General features: G+C 44.0%; 2 protein-coding genes across 2 annotated transcripts in view; one reads left to right on the forward strand and one right to left on the reverse strand.

Annotated features, from left to right (window-relative positions):
* Positions 1 to 5,886, forward strand: part of LOC311122420 (lipopolysaccharide-responsive and beige-like anchor protein) — a gene marked incomplete at its 5' end in the record, with an annotated part of 38,030 nt that extends 32,144 nt beyond the window's left edge. Inside the window, 2 exons of the mRNA XM_084196776.1 lie at positions 3,747 to 3,898; positions 4,183 to 5,886. Coding sequence (XP_084052902.1) covers positions 3,747 to 3,898; positions 4,183 to 4,273 — 243 coding nt within the window. The remainder of the gene's footprint in view (positions 1 to 3,746; positions 3,899 to 4,182) is intronic.
* Positions 5,887 to 12,429: 6,543 nt separating this feature from the next.
* LOC311122421 (serine/threonine-protein kinase DCLK2-like) lies at positions 12,430 to 20,424 on the reverse strand (the record flags this gene model as incomplete). Its single annotated transcript, XM_084196777.1, has 7 exons — positions 12,430 to 12,470; positions 13,408 to 13,518; positions 13,675 to 13,755; positions 18,337 to 18,433; positions 19,508 to 19,585; positions 19,878 to 20,011; positions 20,278 to 20,424. Coding segments are annotated over 7 exons (675 nt in total), but the record flags the coding sequence as incomplete, so codon positions are not given.
* Between the last annotated feature and the right edge of the window lie 328 nt (positions 20,425 to 20,752).

Below are 20,752 nucleotides of genomic sequence, written 5' to 3' on the forward strand. Positions count from 1 at the left end.
GCAGCGATACGCCATCCCATCTGGTTTGGGCTTAGTGGGACTATCATTTGTTTTTCAACAGGACAATGACCCAACACACCTCGGGGCTGTGTAAGGGCAATTTTACCAAGAAGGAGAGTGATGGAGCGCTGCATCAGATGACCTGGCCTCCACAATCCCCCGACCTCAACCAAATTGAGATTGTTTGGGATCAGTCGGACCGCAGAGTGAAGGAAAAGCAGCCAACAAGTGCTCAGCTATGTGGGAACTCCCTCAAAGGGTGGCTATTTGAAGAATCTCAAATATAAAATATATTTTGATTTCTTTAACATTTTTTTGGTTACTACATGATTCCATATGTGTTATTTCATAGTTTTGATGTCTTCACTATTATTCTACCATGTAGAAAATAGTAAAAGTAAAGAAAAACCCTTGAATAAGTAGGTGTACATATTACCTCAATTCCCTCGACTAACCTGTGCCCCCGCACATTGACTCTGTACCGGTACCCCCTGTATATAGCCTCGCTACTGTTATTTAACAGCTACTCTTTAATTATTTTTTATTTATTTTTATTATTTATTTATCAATTGTTTACTTAACACTTATTTTTCTTTAAACTGATGGTTAAGGGTTTGTAAGTAAGCATTTGATAGACTAATTATTAATGACTAATTATTACACCCTGAAACTGTGTGTAATGTGTTAGAAATGTGTGCGTGTAGGAACAGTAAAGGCTATGGCATTGAGCCACTATTTAGCAATGTGAGTAAGAGTTAGGCCAGACAACAAAGGCAACTGATAACTGAGGAATTTAGGGAGTAGAGAAACTGTTATGAAAACATGGTGCAGAATATTGTGAGAACGGCAATAACTGAGTAATGCAGGGAGTAGGCTATGATGAGTGTGTGTATGTATGTGTGTATGCATGTGTGTGTGTAAACTGATTTGTCTCCTGAGTGGCGCAGTGGTCTAAGGCACTGCATCGCAGTGCTAACTGTGCCTCTAGAGATCCTGGTTCGAATCCAGGCTCTGTCGCAGCCGGCCGCGACCGGGAGACTCATGGGCGGCGCACAATTGGCCCAGCGTCGTCCAGGGTAGGGGAGGGAATGGCCGGCAGGGATGTAGCTCAGTTGATAGAGCATGGCGTTTGCAACGCCAGGGTTGTGGGTTTGATTCCCACGGGGGGCCAGTATAAAAAAAAGTATAATAAATAAATAAAAATATGTATTCACTAACTGTAAGTCGCTCTGGATAAGAGCGTCTGCTAAAATGACTAAAATGTAAATGTAAAATGAGAGCAGTTTTAGAGTGGAAAACTACAGCCCGCCTACAGAGGGGAGGGAGTTTTTTGTATGATGACGTATGAGTATAAAAGATGGACTCTGAAATTGTGATGGCAGAATTCTCAATGAATAAATCTCTGACTATGCAGATCGAGACTCTGTTCGTTACTTAAATCCCAAAAGACTTACAACCTTTTGGGAGACGCACAGAGACACTGAAATAGTTTGTTAAATAATTCACATAACAGCATTTCACTGTAGGTCTACACCTGTTGTATTCGGCGCATGTGACAAATAAAATTAGATTTGATTAGATTTGATACCACCACTAGAACAAATATAATGGATAATTGAACAATCAAAACACCCACGCACACACACACTCGAGCACACACACACTGAACTTTTTCTGATTCATGACCTCAACTCATAAGCATGAACAAAGACAGTATTTGCTCATTCTAAATGTTGGGAAATTGACATAGCCTTCTACGGTGTTGACGTAGCCTACTATGGCTAGGCCTAGTATATAACCCACTGTGTGCTGGTGGGGGGTTGGACACCTGGCAGACGACTCAGCCAGACCCAGGTAGGAGGCTGTTCCCAGACAGAATAAATCAGCCACTCTGCGACTGGGAGGCCAAACAAGATGGCCGCCGGCTCGAAAGGAGCCAAGATGGCCGACGTGACTCAGGTATCTGAAGGATGACTTCAGAGCCTGGCCATGCTGCCAGGGAGAACCATTATAGAACCACATGCTCCTAGGTAGAGTTAAAGTGACTATACATAGATAGTGAACAGAGAGTGGCGGCAGCGTAAAAGAGGGTGTGGGGTGGGCTACCCGGACAAATAGTCTGGGTAGCCATTTGATTAGCTGTTCAGGAGTCTTATGGCTTGGGGGTAGAAGCTGTTAAGAAGCCTTTTGGACTTAGAGTTGGCGCTCGGGTATCGCTTGCTGTGCGGTAGCCCCAGTGATGTACTGGGCCGTACGCACTACCCTCTGTGTTGCCTTGCGGTCGGAGGCCGAGCAGTTGCCATACCAGGCAGTGTTGCAACTAGTCAGGATGCTCGCGATGGTGCAGCTGTAGAACTCTATGAGGATCTGAGGACCCATGCCAAATCTTTTCAGTCTCATGAGGGGGAATAGGCTTTGTCGTGCCCTCTTCACGACTGTCTTGGTGTGTTTGGACCATGATAGTTTGTTGGTGATGTGGACACCAAGGAACTTGAAGCTCTCAATCTGCTCCACTACAGCCCGTCAATGAGAATGGGGGCGTGCTCGGTCCTCCTTTTCCTGTAGTCCACAATCATCTCCTTTGTCTTGATCACTTTGAGGGAGAGGTTGTTATCCTGGCACCACACGGCCAGGTCTCTGACCTCCTCCCTATAGGCTGCATCTAACGCAACTTTTGATTGACTTGAGTTGGTGTCACAAAAGAAGCTGAACTGATTGCCAGGAATGTGACAATCTGCGTTAAGTTCAAAACTAAGTTTTGCTCATTTGAAATATTTAGCATTTGAAATATACTCTGCCGGCTGCACCACAGATGGCTGGATAATGAATGTTTTTGTTTAATCTACCATCCGTGACTGAAATAGCTGCATCCCATCTAACATACAGTATGTTGATGTGAAACCGCTAATTAGGCTAACTTACACTACTTATCACTTACAAAATGTCCTTGTCATTTCATCAGCGTCCGTTACCTCGTGATTGATGCCTCCGACTGGCTTCAATTCCCAAATATATACTGTATGCATAAATATACCCCAACACAGAAGTTTAGTGTAGCACCGTAGTGTATCCCCCTGTTTCCCTGGGGACCCATTAAAGTGTAACACAGCCCATAAGTGCACAGGAAAACCAGATGAGTAGAATAAATCTCTCTCCACTGTGTCGGAGGGGAGCCGTGGCTTGTAGCAGTTCAGGTGGATGGACTGCTGTGCCGTGCTGCTCGCCACATGAATGCTGTGAAATATCTGATTGATACTGTGCCTCTCTCCCTTGGCGCAGGGAGTGCTCACAGAGACTGTGATTGAAATAACACACAGTGAGGTGGTGAAGTCACTGGTGTCCTATGCTAGGTCACTATATCTGACCACACCACAAAGCCTATACTACTAAAGCTTTGGTTGGATTGTATTGATTGTTATTAAAGAGTTGTTGTAGACGCCTCGCTGTATTGGACAAATGGCAGACGTCAATAGGGCGACAGGATTCCTCACTGACCAATTGTGCTTTATGATGGAGTGGTCAGCTCTGGTGTGGTGAGGGAGTCATATATCCCATCCAAACGTCTGCATGTATTAGCGCCCTCCAGTGGTAGGTGCAATAGGTTGCAGGTCATGACATTGTCCACAGGAGGGCGTCGACAGCATCATTGGCAATGCAATAGAACATTAATACAGCGATGTTCCCTATTGTCTTGTACATAATGTCTCCTGTCAGTTAAAGTGGTGCTGTTTCTCCTCTCCCATCAGGCCATGCTGCTGAGTCGTGATGGCCAGTACCTGCTGACGGGGGGAGACGGGGGAGTTCTGTCTGTCTGGCAGGTTCACAACCTCAAACAGATGTTCACCTACCCAGGCTGTGACGCAGGCATCCGCTCCATGGCCATGTCCCACGACCAAAGGTAACATACACACCTGGACCCTGGTTACTCTGTCATCTTGTTGTGTGGTATCACGTTTTGGCAAAAGGAAGAAATAATTGAAATATACTATCTTCACATGTGGTTTGTAGTAACTAACATCAAAACTTCCCACTCTAGAATGCATAGAATACCAAGATGAAGACCTTGGTGTTATCCACAGTATAATGACAGTAGACGTACTGTGTGTCCTAAAAGTACATAATGTTCTGTCTACATGTATGAGCCTTAACTCAACACTCCCTCTCGGCTCTGTCCTCTCCTAGGTGCATTATAACCGGCATGGCGTCCGGTAGTATAGTACTGTTCTACAACGACTTCAACAGGTGGCACCACGAGTACCAGACCAGATACTGAGGCAGGACCACCCCACAACAACAACAGCAACAACAACAATCCTTGAGAATCTGGTTAACATGGGAACTACCTACTGCAATCCTGTCGTCTGATGTACTAAGGCACTACTCAATACATATTGATATCCTGAATGTATCTTAAGAGAAGAAAAACTGTCTGATTCTGTCGAAAGAAGCAAACTATTTTTTTTAAAAGGGCATTGCTATATTTTGTAGGGCGTATCGAAAATTTCATATAATATAATATCTTAGGGTGGGGTTATATACCTATGGTTACAAATCTATTTTTAGCTTGTTAAGAGTCTATTTTCATCTCGAGCAGAGGAAAATAAGGGTTCAAAGTGGAAGTAGGTAGAAAAGTATATTTGCATCTATTGTCTTAAGAATCCATATATTTGTGTACTTTAGGGGTGAGTGATTTTTTTTCAATAGGTGTGAAACGTGGAGATATAATCATTAATATCCTTTTTTTTTCATGCTCTTTTTGCTACTGTGTGGAAACACAGGGATATAAAATATGTGAAGTTTGTGAGGCGATCGAGCAGGAAGTTCAGTTAGTCCTTTTATGTGTTCATGCCATGAGAGGGAATATATTCTATTTAAATGTTTGTACCACACCTCCTCTCTGTAAGCGGACATATCTTGCCTTCCTGTGCATGAGTTATTCCTCTGCTGTCCTGATGGTGGCATACACTGCACAAAAACATGTCACCAGTTGTCATATGTGTATCAGACAGTCGTCATAGTAACAAGATGGCTGCCGGTGTGATTAGTTTGTATCCGAGTGGAGTGTTGTCATGACGATCATTAGCTTTATTATGTATGTACTGTAACCATACTGATGAATAATATGTCTGTCAGTAGAAACAGATGTCATGGGCTACGTCCTAATTCTATAAAATGGCATCCTTTCCTCATCTCATTTCCTTCATATTGCTTACTTATCACCTATCAGTCCTTTACATGAAGGAGATGGGACAAGGAAAGGAAGCCATTCAAAATGGCTGACGTAGCCATGATGTGCTTCTTTGTATGACTTCTTGTTAGCTTTACCTCCTCTACTGAGGCATTTGCAGTACTTAAGCATATATCATATTAGCAATTGACACAGTACCCAAACCATGCTAGGATCATCAAAGTCCACTGTCTCCAAAGCATCTCATCATGGCAAAGAGAGGTGCAGCGAAATGAGGGACTCGTCAGTCTGACTGTGTGTCACGGTGAATATTCACTGGTTAAACCCGACCACAGACAACCCTGGTCCTGGACAGCCAAAGGGTGTGCACTTTTTAGTTCAAGCCCAGCTTTAAAATACCAGATTCTACCTACTTATGGGCCTTCAGGTCAAAACTGAATTGAATCAGGTGTTTTTGGTGCAGGGTTGGAACAAAAACAAAAACCCTGCACACCCACTGTGGTTCCTCCAATACAACGGTTGCTCATAAGGAGAAACATTCCGTGTTGGTTTGATCTACGCTTGGTGTGGTTACGACTGCAATGAAATGGCTACTACTGTATTTTCTATGTGTCACTCGATATTTTGGCAATCAATTTGGAATGAGTGTTTTTGAAGCGTGATGAGTTCTGACAATAAAATTGAATTTTGTAACTTGAGACGTCTTGTCTTAATTTGAACTCTTATTTGATCTAACGTTTTCTGAAGTTAGACTGGAGTAACCACATCGTTCACAGCAGCTGCACAACTTCCTCACCTGACTGCAGTCAAGGCCTAGGTAGGTGGGTATGTTTAACCCATAGAGAATGATAGAGGCCTCTAGTGGCCAAAAGGCCTATTAGCATGGGCAGTATCATTGAGGGCTTCCACCATTTTAATGTAGTTGACTGGGTGAGACTTCCAACTTCATTGGCTGATCCCTCCTGGTGACCCTGTTGGTGTCATGTCCAACCAGGTCATCAGGAGGGCTCAGCCAATCGCGAAGAAGAAAAGGGACTACTTTAAAATGGCGCTGCCCATGCTGTCACAGGCCCTATAATGGCACAGATACAAAGATGAGACCTCTATCTCTATGGTTTAATCTTAGGTTTATTCAAATTGCGAAACTAGAAGTGTATTCAAAAAATATATATATACACTTTTGCATAAAGACCTAGATGGAATATCATCAACCAACGGCATTAGATTTGTGGAAATATATTGTGTAGCTTTCCCTTTAAGAGATATGAAGGTTGGCAAGTCTTCGCCAGCTCCTGCTTGCTGCTCTCCATGTGGCAAACCCCCAACACAGTGCTGGTGCTGCCAATTTATACCGTAATAGTCCACTCAGGCCAAGTGACCTGCAGAGCAGGGGGTTATGGGAGCTTGCTTGGTTCCCCATAGGCTCAATGTTAGAGCTAGATCTGGTAACCGTTTCTAGCCTGGTGAAAGGCTCAGTAGATCTGATTCATCTGGATAGGTCTGGAGCAAACCTTATGTCATCAAATAGCGGTTTTGATTGGCTAATGGCTTGGTTGGAATTAGGCCATGTTGTTGCTTCAGATATTGTCCACAGGAGGGCGCTGATGATCACATGGGGCTCAGTCACTTTACCTCATTGTGATTGGCTTATAATATCTGATCGCTACGCACCTTCATCAACATAGGTGTCTTAACTTTTCACACACACTCAAAAACATAGTGCCAAAGAAATAAAAACATCTAAAATGAACACTTTGATTTGAATACGTTTTATTGCGTTTTAAGTTCTCCGATGTGCTCCTAATACAAAATGATAAAGGAGTCACAGTGGCTAAATGTCTGCACAAACTAAAAGTGCTGGCCAAAGCTGACAGGAGTGTCTTTCCTGTTTGAAATGACATTTTCATACACATGTATCCAGACTAAAACTGTAATAAAGAAGCATTATGATGATGAAAGTGTAGTTTGACTAGAAGTTCTACAACAGAACAGCTAATATACATAGTAGTACCAGCTTGACGTGTGTGTGACCTGTTTTGTGATGAGGCAGAGGGAGGAACACGGCATGCAACTAAAGCCCCTTGGAGTGGTAGTGTTGTGCATCGGAGCCATTATCAATATCAGAAGGGTTAAACCCTAACCAACTGCAGTAGGCTAGGTACCCTATTTCCATACATAGTGCACTACTTTTTACCAATGCCCTATGGGCCCTGCTCAAAAGTAGTGCACTATATAGGGAATAGGGTGCGATTTGGGACGTAACCATGGACTTTAAAACAAGTGCATTACAGACAAAGTAAGACAAGAAAGTAGAACAGCCTCACATTATTATCAGGTAAATCTGTACTAATAAATGAGTATATGAGGGTATAGAGCTCCCAGTGTTTTCAGCCAAGCTGGTTTCAGAAAGGGAATTTCTAGCTACTGGGTCAGGTTCATTAGGGCACACAACGAAAAACATTTTAAAAGTCCAGGAAGTCCCTTCCTGTTTTCTTCCTGATTAACATTTACATTTGAGTCATTTAGCAGACGGTCTTATCCAGAGCGACTTACAGGAGCAATTAGGGTTAAGTGACTTGCTCAAGGGCACATCGACAGATTTTTCACCTAGTCAGCTCAGGGATTCGAACCAGCGAACTTTCGGTTACTGGCCCAATGCTCTTAAACACTAGGCTACCTGCCGCCCTGAACACACCCCTGATCTGGCAGCTAGTTCACAGGCACACCTCTCCTCATCGACACATTCATCTTCTATTCTGTTGTGTCTCTCTTTTGGTGTTCAGCAGTTAAACACTACAGGCTCCACAGCAGACCAATGATAAACAGGCTTACAGGCAAAAGAAGAAAACAAACTCAAACCTTCAACTTTCATTTGGATGCCTCTTGTGTCTGTCATACAATACTATATACATCTACAGTAGTATGTTATCTTACAACAGACGGCAAGCACACCAAATAATACACTTATAGCCATTATCAACATGTGTGCGTGTCTACCAACCAACCAGAGACAATAAATAAAACCAAAAATAAACGTTAGCAGAAGTCATTCCAGAAAACCCCATCTGAAACCACTCTGTTTTCTCCACATCTCTCATATATAAATACACACATACTGTATATACAATCAACCAAAATGTACAAAACACCTCAAACTCCATCTTGGAGCGTGGATATGATGGGTTCTCTACAGAGATTGTACTATAGGTTGTAGGAGCCATTTTGCTTGTTTTTTACCATTTGTTGCTTGTTGCTAAGAACGATACAGCAGTGGATATCAGCTGATATACTGTACTGAGGATGGAGGTGGAAGGTCTATCTGTATCTAGCCCCCTACATGCGACCCATAGGTCTGGGGATACAGTGGGTGGCGGTAAGGGGGCTGGAAAGGGACAAAGTAGACCATGGTCCAGCAGCCAGTCTTCTCATCCATCATTCTTTTTCACAGCTCTCTGGCGGTAGCAGCAGCGACAGCTTCAACGTCAAGGCCCACCAGGGGTTGGGGCACGGTTGGGGAGGAGCAGGTAATGGATGATGGAGGGGTGGGGGAAGTGGGAGGGGAGCAGGTCAGGGGTGAGGGAGGGCTAGGAAAGTCAGAGGGAGAGAAAGGGGCAGGAGGAGGGGAGGAAGCTTTGCATTTGGAAGGTGATGAAGGAGTGGGGCAAGTAACAGGCATAGGAGAGGCAGGAGGGAAGGTACAGAAATGGAGCTTGGTTGGAGAGGAAAGAGAGGGGGACATTTTGAGTTTGGTAGGTGAAGAGGGAGAGGGAGGAGAGGGAGAGATAACAGGTTTGGTAGGGGAGGAAGGAGAGGGAGAGATAACAGGTTTGGTTGGGGAGGAAGGAGAGGGAGAGATAACAGGTTTGGTAGGAGAGGAAGGAGAGGGAGAGATAACAGGTTTAGTAGGAGAGGAAGGAGAGGAAGGAGAGGGAGTGATAGCAGGTTTGGTAGGGGAGGAAGGAGAGGGAGAGGGAGATATAACAGGTTTGGTAGGAGAGGAAGGAGAGGGAGAGATAACAGGTTTAGTAGGGGAGGAAGGAGAGGGAGAGATAACAGGTTTGGTAGGGGAGGAAGGAGAGGGAGAGATAGCAGGTTTGGTAGGAGAGGAAGGAGAGGGAGAGATAACAAGTTTAGTAGGAGAGGAAGGAGAGGAAGGAGAGGGAGAGATAGCAGGTTTGGTAGGATAGGAAGGAGAGGGAGAGATAACAGGTTTGGTAGGAGAGGAAGGAGAGGGAGAGATAACAGGTTTAGTAGGAGAGGAAGGAGAGGGAGAGATAACAGGTTTAGTAGGAGAGGAAGGAGAGGGAGAGTTGTTGGGCCTGGTAGGGGAGGTAGGATAGAGAGAGATGTTAGGCTTGGTAGGAGAGGAAGGAGAGAGAGGGACAGAGGGAGAGGAAGGATAGAGAGGGACAGAGGGAGAGGTAACAGGTCTGGTAGGTGTTGAAGGAGAGATGGGAGGGGAAACAGGGACGGGCACATCCGTCTGAGGGCTCTTGGGTTCCTCCTCTGGCAGGGCAGGCTCGGTGGGTGATGTCAGCTTGGTGGGTGATGGCAGCTTGGTGGGTGATGGCAGCTTGGTGGGTGATGGCAGCTTGGAGTTGGGTGAGACTGGTGAGGCTTGCTTGACTGGCATGGCTGCAGGATGGATTACCTTCTTCCCAGGCAGTGGTGGGGGTGGAGGTGGTGCTGTGGGCCTCTGGCTGCGACGAGTCAGCTGGATCCTCTTCTTATCTAGAGCTGTGTTCTGGTAGAGGTCAGAGGTTAGGGAGAGAGAAAGTCAGACCAACACTCACCTGCTGTACTGTACAATTCAACAGAACCAAACAGGTAGGGAGAGACGGACATAAAAAATAGTGGGTCAATCTATAATGGAAAGAGAAAACTGACCCTAGATGACTTTCAATCTCACAGGATATACCTTTAGCAACTGATCTCTGACACAGTAACTAACATGGACTAACATTTATATGTAACGTTAACACAGTAGATAAAAATCAAAAACTATGGACAGGAACTTCCATGGATCCATAGATAGGATGATGTTACAGTGACAGACCCTTCACAGTAGTAGACTGACCCAACAAGACAGCAAATCATATCATCAATGCTCAGTGTAAGGGAAAATGAGAAATGATGCTAGAGAGATTTTTCCTCATCACAACCCAACCCAATTATAGATACTGAAGATCAGATCTGGAATTGCAGATCATTTGGATTGCTATAATAATAATACTCAACTATGTAACAATCAGAAGGCATCAAGATTTCCCATGTTCCCTTTGGTGAGTGAGTCTTAGTGGCGTCAGTGAAGAAGCATTAAAGAAGCGTAGCCTTCAGTGTTAGTACATACCATTGCCTTGGAGCTAATTCAGAGGGTGGCAATGTGGGCGTGTCGGGGAGGGGTGGAGGGGGCGGGGAGGAAGCAGAGGGGACAGAGACTAGTCTTACTCACAGCTCAACAACATTAGAGGAGACACAGAAATCAGGGCTGTTTGATTCCTGATCTGGTGTGCCACAGAACTGCTAGTTTTCCTCTGTCCCTGGTAGCTAAGTGAACAGTTAATGTCATTGGTTAGCCAGAGAGTCCACTACTCACCTGGTTTCCAAGTCTAAACAAAAAAAGCAGTGGTGTCCCACTGGGCACAGACATCAATTCAACGTCTATTACACATTGGTTCAATGTAAATTTCATTGACATGACGTGGAAACAACGTTGATTCAACCAGTGTGTGCCCAGTGGTGTGGCTCTTCAGGCCTGGAACTAATTAGCCCTAAAGTCTGCTATGACAACTATCTCTCAGGATGCTAGTTAGCTCATTGACATGATTTTAGAAAAATCTTAACTTCTGGGGAGTACTATACTTTGGTAAGGCTAAAGGAATGTTAAATCCAAGGCAATATAAGCAATTTTCATCTGTCTCTCTCATCCAGTGCAGTAGTGCAGTTTAAATGTTTTACCACAAGGTGGTGGTAGAGCTTAATTTAACAATTATAAGGAGATGAACTGTAATATATCCAAAGGACATTGACAGCAGGTTGGCATTTATTGTCATGAATCTTGTTCTGGAGGCAGCTCTGCAGTAGTCACTAGCTAGCACAGCCACAAAGTAATACAATCTAATTTTAAACCTAATCCTAACCAAACTGCTTAATGCCTAACTCTAACCTTAAATTAAGACCAAAAAACTCATTTTTGTTTTAATTAATTTTTACGATATACCCAATTTTGCAGCTGGTCCATCTAGCGGAAATCGCTCAGTTCTGCCTCCAAGGCAAGATTCATGACAATAAACGTCAACCTGCCATTGACATGGCCAATTGTTATTTATTTTTTATTTTATTTAACATTTATCTTAACTAGGCAAGTCAGTAAAGAACAAATTCTTATTTACAATGACGGCCAATACATGTAGGAGTAGGATCATGGCTTTACATAGACATAAAATATATTGTAAAATTGCCATAGACATTTAATGTCCCCAGGTTATTGTAGGGGCATTAACTATAAAAGCACTACTTTGGATGAGTGACAGAGACGGGGGCAAATTAAACATTAATTCAGCAGAAGCAATGAGGGCTTCTCTTACGACTAGTTAGTTAGCATGCCAAATAACCACCCAGCCAGCCAATAACACAGAATACAATAAACATGTACAAACCTAAAATCAGACAACAACTCTCATCACAGCAGTGACATCATTGTCAACAAAGTCAGTCCACACAGAGACAAGTTGATTAATGAAGATGATTATGAGTGAGGAAAAAGTGGAGGATGAGAGAGGAGGATGAGTGAGAGAGAGAGAGAGAGAGAAAGAGAGAGGGAGAGAAAATGAAAGAGGCCCCATTGGAGGAGGAGAGAAGACCTTAGGCGAATTACACGAGGGGGCAGAGCAGCCATGCAAACTGATTGAAGGCCACTGGAGAAAGTTACTGAGTTATTCTGCCCAGATCAATCTGTTATAGAGAGGCATTACTGGAGCTGGGAGAGGGGAAGAAAGCGGAGGACGGGGGAAATCGGTACCCTGCACTCAGCTCCAAAGCTTCCCCTGTGGTCCTGGGATGAGGTGGGAGTGGGATGTGCAGGGGGGGCGCAGGGATCACCTTTACATCTCAAACTGTCAAAGGAGATTTTCAACAAAATGAGGTTTACCCCCCAAGTCAGGGGCAGTCCCAAATGAACCCTTACACGCCCCTTAGCACATGCTAATCCCCTTCTACTGCTGCAGTGGGTATACTGGACACAGGTGGCTTCCTCTCATTGTCTCCTCTCCTTCATCTTCACCTACAAGGAAGGAGATGAGGAAGTGGGAGCTAATTGAGATGCATCCATTGACAGACCTATGTTGTATTGGTAATTGACAGGCCAGCTCCAGCTCCATAGACCCCCAAGTGGACCAGAGTGGGTGGGTGGGGAAGTGATGTGACTAGAAGTGTGCGGCAGATCGAGAGGAAGTTCACTACCCACAACAGGAAGTTACATAACTGTGCCAGGAGGAGCATAGGCTTGTGGGACAAAGCTTAAAAACAGATAAAGAGGATAGGAGGATATGACTAAGGATGTACCTCTTTAGACCAATGTACTCTGGAGTCACTGAGAACATTGCGTCAATGCTAAAACACTACATTTCTACTACAAGGACGAAAAAGTGTTTTAGAGATAAGATGATGAATCAGGATTTATCCATGTGTAATCCCAGGGGAAAGCATTTTGAATAAATTCTGCGCTCTTAAAACCCTCAGTGATATGATTACATGAACAGAAGTTGTCCATTTCTTATCTTTCCTGTCAGATAATCTCTCATGTTCTTTTGGATCAAACTCTTATGTAACTAACTGATTAATAGTACTATATGTGAAAATGGTTATTCTTGGTTTGAAAGTGAGTAGGTGTAGTGCTGAACTGACTAACATTTGTTACAGCTCATTTTTGTTTTTGATCAATCTTAAAATATAAGCTGATGTTTTGTTTTTGGTTCCTTCAGAATACGACTGGTGGCAAGAAAATCTGGCCATGGTTTCACAATTCTGAAAATATCAAGCATCTACAGACGAGGACTCTGGGGTGTCTATGTACGACAGATGTTGGAATACAGAGAGTGCAGATGAGGGAAAGTATATGGAGATAAACAATGTGTGTAAGGGAAACGTGACCAGAAACTAGTCTCCATAGAGAGGAGAATGATGGGTTGTGATAGTGAATGTTGTCGTCGTGTTCTCACCATGATGACTGCCACTCCTGCTGTGGTTGTGCTGTGCTTTGGCGCTGTGTTGAAGTGTGTCCTCAGTTTACCTGACACCTCCATCTTCATGTTGTTCTCCATGTTGTCATCCTGCAGAGACACACACATATTCTCCTTTATGGTGTCACACACACACACACACACACACACATCACACACACACACACACACGCACACACACACACACACACACACACACACACACACACACACACACACACCACAAAAGTCCACAAAACAAGTTACCGTGACCCAGGGGTGAGAGAGGATGTCCTGTGCCGTGTAGCGAGCCTCCACGTTCACCTGCAGCATCCGCCCAATCAGCTCCTAGAAAACACATCAGGTCATGGTGACATCATCAGTGGTGACTTCTTCAGAGTCCAGTCTCTCTCTCAAGTCATGTCATCGCAACCTTAACTTGACATGTTGACAGTGAGAACATTGTAGAAGTGTCACAGAAGCACTGTTTGGCTACGTTCACTGTGCCTCCAACCAGGGTTGTATTCATTAGGGCTTACCATAACAAAACGTACCAAAATATTTTGTAACGGAAAACGAAAATGAGTCAGTCCATTTTCTTCTATTCCGGTAACTAATGAAGAAAACATGTACTGTCCTGTAAAAAAGTAATCTACAGTGGCTTGCGGAAGTATTCACCCCCCTTGGCATTTTTCCTATTTTGTTGCCTTACAACCTGGAATTAAAATGAATTTTTTGGGGGTTTGTATCATTTGATCAACTTGAGCGTGCATAACTATTCACTCCCCAAAGTCAATACTTTGTATAGCCACCTTTTGCAGCATTTACAGCTGCAAGTCTCTTGGGGTATGTCTCTATAAGCTTGGCACATCTAGCCACTGGGATTTCTGCCCATTCTTCAAGGCAAAACTGCTCCAGCTCCTTCAAGTTGGATGGGTTCCGCTGGTGTACAGCAATCTTTAAGTCATACCACAGATTCTCAATTGGATTGAGGTCTGGGCTTTGACTAGACCATTCCAAGACATTTAAATGTTTCCCCTTAAACCACTAGAGTGTTGCTTTAGCAGTATGCTTAGGGTCATTTTCCTGCTGAAAGGTGAACCTCCGTCCCAGTCTCAAATCTATGGAAGACTGAAACAGGTTTCCCTCAAGAATTTCCCTGTATTTAGCACCATCCATCATTCCGTCAATTCTGACCAGTTTCCCAGTACCGGCCGATGAAAAACATCCCCACAGCATGATGCTGCCACCATGGTGTTCTCGGGGTGATGAGAGGTGTTGGGTTTGCGCCAGACATAGCGTTTTCCTTGATGGCCAAAAAGCTCAATTTTAGTCTCATCTGACCAGAGTACCTTCTTCCATATGTTTGGGGAGTCTCCCACATGCCTTTTGGCGAACACCAAACGTGTTTGCTTATTTTTTTCTTTAAGCAATGGCTTTTTCCTGGCCACTCTTCCGTAAAGCCCAGCTCTGTGGAGTGTACGGCTTAAAGTGGTCCTATGGACAGATACTCCAACCTCCGCTGTGGAGCTTTGCAGCTCCTTCAGAGTTATCTTTGGTCTCTTTGTTGCCTCTCTGATTAATGCCCTCCTTGCCTGGTCCGTGAGTTTTGGTGGGCGGTCCTCTCTTGGCAGGTTTGTTGTGGTGCCATATTCTTTCAATTTTTTAATAATGGATTTAATGGTGCTCTGTGGGATGTTCAATGTTTCGGATATTTTTTTATAACCAAACCCTGATCTGTGTTTCTCCACAACTTTGTCCCTGACCTGTTTGGAGAGCTCCTTGGTCTTCATGGTGCCGCTTGCTTGGTGGTGCCCCTTGCTTAGTGGTGTTGTAGACTCTGGGGCCTTTCAGAACAGGTGTTTATATACTGAGATCATGTGACAGATCATGTGACACTTAGATTGCACACAGGTGGACTTTATTTAACTAATTATGTGATTTCTGAAGGTAATTGGTTGCACCAGATCTTATTTAGGGGCTTCAGCAAAGGGGGTGAATACATATGCATGCACCACTTTTCTGTTATTTATTTGTATTTATTTTTTTAAACAAGTTATTTTTTTCACTTCACCAATTTTGACTATTTTGTGTATGTCCATTACATGAAATCCAAATAAAAATCAATTTAAATTACAGTTTGTAATGCAACAAAATAGGAAAAACACCAAGGGGGATGGATACTTTTGCAAGGCACTGTACATTTAAAATCTGCAATATTACAGGCAGAGGTATACAAAAAATAGACTGTTGAGATCTCTAGACGTAGGCCTCTCTTTGTTAAGTCGAGGTGCCACTGCAGCAGAGGATTTAGTTAGTGGTTCAGCCTTGCTCTGAAATAGCTGCTGTCAGTGTAACACATGGTGGTAATTTAGTGGGTGAGAGGAGGGAGGAGGGAGCACCATGCCCTTCACCACTCACTAGTCATTAAAAGGGAGAGAGAGAGAGAGAGAGAGTGAGAGAGAGAGAGAGAGAGAGAGAGAGAGAAGAGAGAGAGAAAAAAAGATGGAGGCAGAGACAGAGAGAGAGGCAGACAGAAAGATGGAGGCAGAGACAGAGAGAGAAAGAGGCAGAGCAATAAAAGGCAGAGAGGCAGAGCGAGAGAGAGTTCCCTCAGATTACAAAGACCCACAAAGAATTCGAAAACAAACCCAATTTTGATAAACTCCCATATGTATTGGGTGAAATACCACAGTGTGCCATCACAACAGAAAGATTTGTGACATGTTGCCACAAGAAACAGACAACCAGTGAAGAACAAACACCATTGTAAATACAACCCATATTTATGTTTATTTATTTTCCCTTTTGTACTTTAACTATTTGCACATAATATGACATTTGAAATGTCTTTATTCTTACATTTTTGTATTGTTTATTATCTATTTCACTTGCTTTGGCAATGTAAACATGATGACCTGTGCCTGCTGTCACCCCCCACAGCACATGGCCTACAGCAGAACCTGGACCTAGAGCAGTACTGCCAGACCTGGGCCCTGGCAGTAAACCCCAAAAATACAAAAATAATGATTTTCCAGAGAAGATCTAGATCTCAGGGAATTAGACCAATGTTCTCAATTGGTACAACATATATAGAGTACTGCACACACTATAATTACTTAGGTTTAAAAATAAGCTCAACTGGACACCTTAATGAGGCAGTGAAGGAACTGAGAGAGAAAGTACTAATTGAAATACCTATTCAAATTTGGCTAAAACTAATTGAATGTGTCATTGAACCAATTGCACTTTATGGCAGCGAGGTGTGGGGTCCACTTGCAAAACAAGATTTGACCCAATGGGACAAACACTCAATTGAAACCCTGCATGCAGAGTTCTCTAAGATTATCCTACAAACAATGCATGCAGGGCAGAATTAGGACAATATCCACTAATAATAAAAACTCAAAAAATAGCAATTAAGTTTTGGAAACATCTAAAATACAGTGACCCCCTCTCATATCATTACCAAGGCCTGCAATGCCAAGAGCTGAGCAAAGAAATGAGTCCCCTCATCCAGCAGAGTTCACAAACCTGTTCGACTAACACACTGAAGCCTCAGGACCAGAACATCCAATCAATCAGAATAAACCAAATTACAACACAGTCAAAACAAAACTACATTACTTATTGGGAAACACAAGCACAAAGTAAAATGCAGTGCTATCTGGCCCTAAATCGACAGTACACCGTGGCAAACTATTTGACCATGGTTACTGATCAAAACCTTGACAAAGTACAGGCTCAGTGAGCACAGCCTTTCCATTGAGAAGGGTAGACACAGGAAAACCTGGCTCCCTGTAGAGGAAAGGCTGTGCAACCACTGCACCACAGCAGAACCTGAGACAGAGCTGCATTTCTTTAAAAAATGTCAAAAATATAAAACAATTAGAGAGTGTCATTTCCCCAAATTTGAGACCCTTATTCAATGTTTCAAAGACCCCTCTGATGAGAATAGGCTACCTGTGGGCATACGTCCTCTATGCTTATTGTTATTGTTATTGTTCAATGTATGGTCATTTTGACCCTTGATTATTGTTCTACTGTTGTCCAGTTGACAATATTAATTATTATTATTTTAATTATGTTAATATTGTAAATCTCCAAAGTAAGCTTTGGCAATATGTACATTGTTACGTCATGCTAATAAAGCAAATTGAATTGAATTGAATTGAGAGAGAGAGGCAGAGCGAGAGAGAGAGAGAGAGGCAGAGAGAGAGAGAGCGGCAGAGAGAAAGAGAGAGGCAGTGAGAGAGGCAGAGAGAGAGAGAGAGGCAGAGAGAGAGAGCGGCAGAGAGAGAGAGAGAGAGCGGCAGAGAGAGAGGCAGTGAGATAGAGAGAGGCAGAGAGATAGAGAGAGAGAGGCAGAGAGAGAGAGAGAGAGAGAGGCAGAGAGAGAGAGAGGCAGAGAGAGAGAGAGAGAGAGGCAGAGAGAGAGAGAGGCATAGAGAGAGAGAGAGGCAGTGAGATAGAGAGCGGCAGAGAGAGAGAGAGAGAGCGGCAGAGAGAGAGAGAGGCAGTGAGATAGAGAGAGGCAGAGAGAGAGAGAGAGAGAGAGAGAGAGAGAGAGAGAACAGAAAAGAGGAGTAATGAAAGAAGGCAGCCTAAAGACGTGAGAGTGGAAGAAGAGATGGTGTTTGCATCCCCTCTTTCGCTCCTTCTAAACTAACCCTCTCTTTTTCCCTCTCTCCTCTCTCTTGTATAGAGCATCCCTCTCTCTTTCCAAACCATCCCTCTCTTTCTTCAGTCCCTCTCTCCTCTCTTCCATTTCGGGAGATCTCAACGGGACCCTCCCACCCCCTTTTACCCCTCATTACTGTCACTCAAATGAAACGGGGGCTGACGCAACAGGGGTGGTGTTTGTGTGTGTGTGTGTGTGTATGTGTGTGTGTGTGAGTGTGTGTGAGAGTGTGTGTGTGTGGTGGTTACCTTGGCTGAGTCAGTGACGTTGTCCCAGTAGGGAGCAGGGAAGTCCAGTCGTCCCACCAGGATCTGGTCAAACAGGTCCTCTTGAAGGTTGTCCTCACTGTAGAGAGAGACATACTATGCCGTGAACAGATGGATATTTCAGCACATTCAACATACTGTAGTGTATACACACACACACACACTACTACATCCCATATTTTTACATCACAAATGTCCTCATTATATTCACGTCACATTCATAGACACACAGCCTCAGAATAACTCTGACACCATTGTCCTATCTATCCCCTCACTAACTGGCTGCATGCATTTTCCAATTTAGCACCAGGATTCAATTCAAGGACACACCAGAACATAACAAGAGTACCCACAGAAGAGGTACAGTAGGGGGTGGATAGGATGACTGACTATGAGACATAATAAATCTCTCCTCAGCTCTATTCTGGCAGACAATCCTCACTGCGATGACACTACTATCCAGAAACCTTGTTTATGTCTATGCCGCGCTGTTAATCTATGCGAGATCACGTTTATGCTAAACCGCAGGTATAAAAAAACAATCAAATCAACTCATGTAAATTCACGTCGCCTGTATTTAAATAGCAGAATGAATGTGCGAGGGCCAGACGCCTGGGTTTACACTAAGGGCCAGACGCCTGGGTTTACACTAAGGGCCAGACGCCTGGGTTTACACTAAGGGCCAGACGCCTGGGTTTCCACTAAGGGCCAGACGCCTGGGTTTACACTAAGGGCCAGACGCCTGGGTTTACACTAAGGGCCAGACGCCTGGGTTTACACTAAGGAAGCCGAACAGATGTGCTAGGCTAGCCCACTCAACACTTTATTTTCAGCATAAGGGAACACTTACAGGGCATTCACGAGACCAATTAGACATTTCTAAGAGTTTTCCCAACAGTAAGGATTAAATCCCTGTTTTCTGTAGGTTAAAGTACATCCTAGACAGACTAGTAGAGGTTCAACTGTGTGAATCAGATATGAAGCAGGTAGCCAACCGTAGAATTTCTGAGATGACCATGTTAACATTAAGCGTGGTGACTGTGTAATGAACGCTAACCACATCAAGGAGCAGCCATGTTGTTGTGTAATGTACCTGAGACTATATCCATGTAGGTGTTCTGGAGGTTAAATAACATGATGTTGTGTAGTGTACCTGCGGAAGGGAGGGAAGCCACACAGCAGGATGTAGGTGATGACCCCAGTTGCCCAGATATCCACTTTCAGACCATAACTGTGGAGAGAGAGAGAGAGAGAAAGAGAGCAGAGAGCAGAGAGCGAGAGATAGAGGCAGAGAGAGAGAGAGAGAGAGAGAGAGAGAGAGAGAGAGAGAGAGAGAGAGAGAGAGAGAGAGAGAGAGAGAGAGAGAGCAGAGAGCAGAGAGCAGAGAGCGAGAGAGAGAGAGAAGAAATATGATGAAAGTGTGGGTTAACATCAGTGTGGGTTTCCCCTTCAGCGGCGCTAGTCACTAGAATGTTTAATGCTATCGATACAGGTGCAGGTTCCTTGAGTCGGCAGTAACTCACCCAGCCTCAGCGATGATCTCAGGGGCCACGTAGGTGGGGGTTCCACACACGGTGTGCAGGGGCCCCTCAACCACGGTGGCCAGACCAAAGTCCCCCAGCTTCAGAGACTTAGTGCCGTCAAGGTATTCACACACCTAAGGGACAGACACACAAAACATAGTTACCAACTCATGTCACCTCAATGTAAAGGCATTGTGCATTTCATTTGCAATTCATTGAGCATTTCATATGCATATCTCAAATCTCATATGTCTATGTCTAGGCCACTGGTGGAACTGTCACAACAATTCTGATACATTGTAGCTAGGCAACTACTGTATGTCAATTCAACAATATGTGATCTTACAGGGTACAGTGTAGCTGGCTACCCCAGTCTTCAGTGTGGTCCCTCACTACTCACCAGCAGGTTCTCAGGCTTGATGTCTCTGTGTACTATGTTCATGTTGTGGAGGTACTTCAGGGCTCCAGCCAGGTTATACACCATAACACTGGCATCTCTCTCTGTGTACTTAGTGGAGGATGTGATGGCATCAAACAGGTCGCCACCCTGCAGGAAATGGACACATTAGACACATTAATATTGAATTAAGTATTTGATTAGGTACCTAAAATATTAATGTTGCATGCACTGATGAAGTGCAAATTACTGCTGTTGTGGGTCAGCTGTGGTTGACTATACTGTAGTGGTCAGTAGTGGTTGACTAGATACTGTAGTGGTCAGTAGTGGTTGACTAGATACTGTAGTGGTCAGTAGTGGTTGACTAGATAGTGTAGTGGTCAGTAGTGGTTGACTAGATAGTGTAGTGGTCAGTAGTGGTTGACTAGATAGTGTAGTGGTCAGTAGTGGTTGACTAGATAGTGTAGTGGTCAGTAGT

This window comes from Coregonus lavaretus (assembly GCF_964263955.1).
Source record: "Coregonus lavaretus genome assembly, contig: HAP1_SCAFFOLD_3891, whole genome shotgun sequence".
NCBI lineage: Eukaryota > Metazoa > Chordata > Actinopteri > Salmoniformes > Salmonidae > Coregonus > Coregonus lavaretus.